The 4,722-nt window shown below is 44.9% G+C and overlaps 1 protein-coding gene across 3 annotated transcripts in view; it reads right to left on the minus strand.

Moving 5' to 3' along the window:
- otud5b (OTU deubiquitinase 5b) overlaps positions 1–1,759 on the minus strand; it is a 12,821-nt gene extending 11,062 nt beyond the window's left edge. For all 3 annotated transcript variants that reach the window (XM_062545200.1, XM_062545199.1, XM_062545198.1), the window contains exon 1: positions 977–1,759. In XM_062545200.1, the coding sequence (XP_062401184.1) occupies positions 977–1,507 (531 nt within the window). In that variant the 5' untranslated portion in view covers positions 1,508–1,759. The remainder of the gene's footprint in view (positions 1–976) is intronic.
- Between the last annotated feature and the right edge of the window lie 2,963 nt (positions 1,760–4,722).

A 4,722-nucleotide genomic window follows, 5' to 3' on the forward strand; every position in this document is an offset into this window, starting at 1 on the left:
CAATCACTGTTGCATTTTTTTTTTTACATTTCATGTCATTCAATCGGAGTTTGATTCAATTTTAGCTGCAAAATTTCGTTCCTTGAATCTCAAGTTAACGCTTTGCATTTCTGATTGACTGGCCCACCCAGGCCCTTATGTGGCTATGTGCCTGACCTCAAACCTGGCAACCTCAATTAATACAAAACACTGGCAACCTTAGCTTACACATCAAACCTGGCAACCTCAACACTGTACATCTCTGGCGACCTCATTTAATCCACACCAAAACAACCCAATCTCGCTCACAACCATGATGACCCTCATATCCAAGGGCCCTAGTAGTCCAGTGTTGTGATTTGTGCATCTGCCTGAAGTGCAGGTAGTCCTCGTCTAGCTCTGGATCTCTTAGGGATTTGAACAGCTATTCATGGGGTTCTACAGATGTATTCATCTTGTTTATCATGTGTGCATTAATCTATACAGTCCATGACCATGTGTGATGTATTCGTCTTATCAATAATGTGCATTAATCTATACAGTCCATGACCACTTGTGATGTATTCGTCTTATCAATAATGTGCATTAATCTATACAGTCCATGACCACTTATGATGTATTCGTCTTATCAATAATGTGCACTAATATACAGTCCATGACCACTTATGATGTATTCGTCTTATCAATAATGTGCACTAATATACAGTCCATGACCACTTATGATGTATTCGTCTTATCAACAATGTGCATTAATCTATACAGTCCATGAAAGTCTGACCACTGGGCCGGCAGACACCCTCTTTGAGCGTGCGCTGGACAGGGAGACAGCACAGCCGGTGAGGTAAACAAAGCCTCGCACCAACCGGCCCGGTTACTCTGGAATCATCTCGGTTAACGCGCTCACGTGTAACTAGTCACATAGGAACAGCACTCTCCCCGTGGCACCGCTGCCTAATTAACCCGGTTATCTAATGTCAGCTCGCGGAGCACACTTCACCTGCTCGACTGTCGCTGGGTCCGCGCTCTGCTGAGATGCCGCGTTCTCGTACTCGTCCTCGCTGTTGTTTCCACCGGCCCCCTCCTCGCTCTCGGTCCCGGGACCCCCGCCACCGCCTCCCGGTAGGCTGCTGGAGCATGCAGTCTGCCGCCGCCTCTTGCTCAGACCGGGTCCTGAACAGCAGCTACCGACTGTGTTGGCGCAAGCGAGCTCTCCGCGGGTCCCGACCATGCACGTCACTGCCGCGGCGGTGCTGCTTTCGCACGGACCTACCGAGGAGCCAGCCGCCACCGGCTGCGGGGAGGCCTGTTGGGGCCGGGAGGTCGGCTCGGTCCGCCTGTCGTCTCTTGACGCGTGAGGCGCGGCCTGGTACGGCCACGGCGGCGGAGAGGCCCGCGGTCTCGAGCCCGTCCGGTTGGCGTGCTGGTGCGCGTGGGGGTGCGGGTCGGTGGTGCTGCGCCTGTCGGGGTCATCGGAGTGGTCGGTCACTCCACCGGTCGAAGAAGGCTTCTTCTTTGGAAGAATAGTCATAGCTAGCTGTGGTTAGCTAACGTTAGCTAAGGAGCTAGTTCATACGGAACAATAATTAACGGCTAACAGCTCTTGAAAATGTATTGCCAAGCGAGTTAGAGACATGCGCTCTACAACTCACTCGTTGAAGAGCCTGTCACTATCGTTATAGAGTGTCGTCTGATGAATATCCCTCGAATATCCGCGGATCTTCCCCAACAGAATGTCCGAGAGTTTGACACAAACATCAACAAACCACTTACGACAGTTAAAACCTCACTTCCGGTTACTTCTTCTTCTGCGTTTTAGTCTAGTGCCATACTGCGTTAGTACAACAGTGAACACTGACATCTGCAGGTGTGGAAGAGACAGTGTTGATAGAAGCCTACACAATAAACTCGAAGGTGGAAGGGTTGTATTCAAACATTTATTGCATGCATACATTTGATAAAATTACCATCATGAAGTACACTTTCTCTCAAGGGGAAAATGCATAGCAGTGGATACACAACAGCTTCATATACAAAATCCAGCCAAAACTCAGACAGGGCTGTGGTTAGGCTTACATTACTCTGAGTTAACTTCGCCAGGTGTGTCACTAAACCACATACTTGGAATACCCCCCAGGTAACCATCCTCAGCACCAAGGCCCCGAGCTTGGGAGCGATGTATCCCCGTATCCACGGCGAATATGGTAGAGCATGCGCAGTAGGCTACTGCACGAGATAATTGCCGTGGGAGGGTGGGATCAGAGAATGTCTAATAAGGGGAGAAGGACCACTAGCGAAATACTTCCGCATGGTACTGCAACTAGAGGGCGATCGCGAGCAAGTGATGAATGAATGGGTAGCAATGGAGCTGAACCCCCCAGTACCACATTTCTCGTTATATAATTTTTTCTCCTAAAATTGCATTAATGCATGCGATGCAGGATAACTTGACTTGACAATCAGCTGACCAATACATTTTTCAATATGTGTTGTTATTCCTAAAAACCCTTTCAAAGTTTTCATGTCACGTGACACAAGCAAACCACTTTACGGCCATAGACCTAAAAGAAGGTTCAGCTTCACGACGGTCGTAATCGGTCGCGATTGTCGCGAGCATCCATGAGCTAAATGCTAGCATGTTACAGGGAAAACGGCCCATCCTATGAAAAGCAGAAAGGACATGAGTGACTTTTTATTTCATTTCCAGTGGAAAACCTATACTCAAGTAGCTACTACGACAATGTACATTAAGAAATGAAGTTGTCAACTGTGAAAAAAACGAGTTCTAGCCGCTTAGCCCCATAGACCACAATTCATTTATCACTTGCTCGGCAACGCCCCTAGCGGAATTTCAACAGATTGCATGAACAATCCGGTACAATGGAGTTAATAGGAAGTGGACCGGCTCTCCCTAAAGGGGCTCTGGTGGGATCAAAAGCAAAAGGTGGGTTGAGCCAGTTGGGTTCAATTAATGAAAGGTTAAAGGTTAAAGCTGACCAATAGCAGTGTTGCGCAATAACTTTAAATGGATGAGATTACAGTAGCCCTTCAAATCTCAATATTGTGCTTCTGAGTATGAAGAGCTCTTTTCCAAAACGCTTTAAATGCATTTTTGAAAACATAAAAAAAAAAAAGTCATGTTATTTAATTGTGTATTTCAGGTAATATCAATAAAAATGCAGTTGTTTGTTTACTTTTGATTGAGTAAAGATAAATCAACTAAACATAACCCAACTGCAGTTCCACTGAAATTACTTGGAAAACAACATTTGAAAAAATTATTTATTAAAATTCTATTAAACATTTTTATTAAATTCATTAAAATGGTGGATATAGCGTTTTGGAAAAGAACTCTTCAAATGTAGTTCCTCTGCTCTTCCAAACAATTAAGTTCACTAAAACATATTGTAGTAGCGTTTTTTTAGACCCCTTTTATATTGTCTATCATCTGTTAATCGTTTATTATATTCTCGCCTGCCTGTAGTATTAATTGGGAAAACATGCAAAAAGAGATGGCCGAATGACACCGCAATAAAAGATGCTCTATCTGCCGTGTTTCATGTGCTGGCAGGTCATGCATTAAAACACTACAATAGGTTCTGTGGATAAACATGCTTGGAAATAATGTTGCCTAATTGACGTGGTCTTTATGCGTTTTGTAGCCTATGTTTTAGAATAAGTTAGATTGCCTACTTTCTTGTTTCTGTCTTTCTTGCCAGTTTCCACCTCATGCCCCCTAATGTTTTCCAAATGAAGAAGCACTTCGGCCTACTGAATGGAGGAAGATCAAGCAGTTCAAAGAGAAATGACTAAACCTGATTTATGTTTGGGTGCAGTGGTATACAGTACTTAGAGGTCGTTTTGTGTTTCAGCAAGCGATAGCTCTACTCCATACATATTTGGAACTTGCAAAAATGCAGTCGTTTGCACATTAGCGTACATAAAAATGGTATAAATGGTATAAATGGAATAACCGAGCTCACTTACACCGGACACAGGAGGGAAATATGGGCTCAGTCTAGGTTGCCTTCTCATCAGCTTCAACTGATGCCTATTTAATTGTAAGCACTCTAAGCTAATACATAAGTTGGTCCAGACCATACAAATGTAAGCATTGGAGAGTGTGTGTACGTGTATAGGCCTACGTGTGAGTGTGTGTGTACGTGTATAGGCCTACGTGTGAGTGTGTGTGTACGTGTATAGGCCTACGTTGGAGAGTGTGTGTACGTGTATAGGCCTACGTTGGAGAGTGTGTGTACGTGTATAGGCCTACGTTGGAGAGTGTGTGTATGTGTATAGGCCTACGTTGGAGTGTGTGTGTACGTGTATAGGCCTACGTTGGAGAGTGTGTGTACGTCTATAGGCCTACGTTGGAGTGTGTGTGTGTACGTGTATAGGCCTATGTGTGAGTGATGTTGACACAATGGTAGCGGTAGCAGCGGAGAGTGGAAGCCATCAGGCAAGTGTTCTTTAAATAAACTTTAAATGAACTCCTGGTGTACTTTAAATAAACTCCTGGTGTTCTTTAAATGAACTCCTGGTGTACTTACAAACTTCCCAATGCCTTGTTTTAGGAGTGCAAACCCTATTTGTACTACTGTAGAAGCTTGGTACCATTCCGGGCAATATTAGTGGGGTAATTTACGACGTACTGTATATCGTTGGTTCCATTAACGCCTGCACAATAACACTAACTCGACCAATGTTTGACCAAGGGAGGGGGAGGGGGGGTTGTTTGGCTCGAGG

This window comes from Sardina pilchardus, chromosome 9, assembly GCF_963854185.1.
Source record: "Sardina pilchardus chromosome 9, fSarPil1.1, whole genome shotgun sequence".
In the NCBI taxonomy this organism is placed as follows: Eukaryota; Metazoa; Chordata; class Actinopteri; order Clupeiformes; family Clupeidae; genus Sardina; species Sardina pilchardus.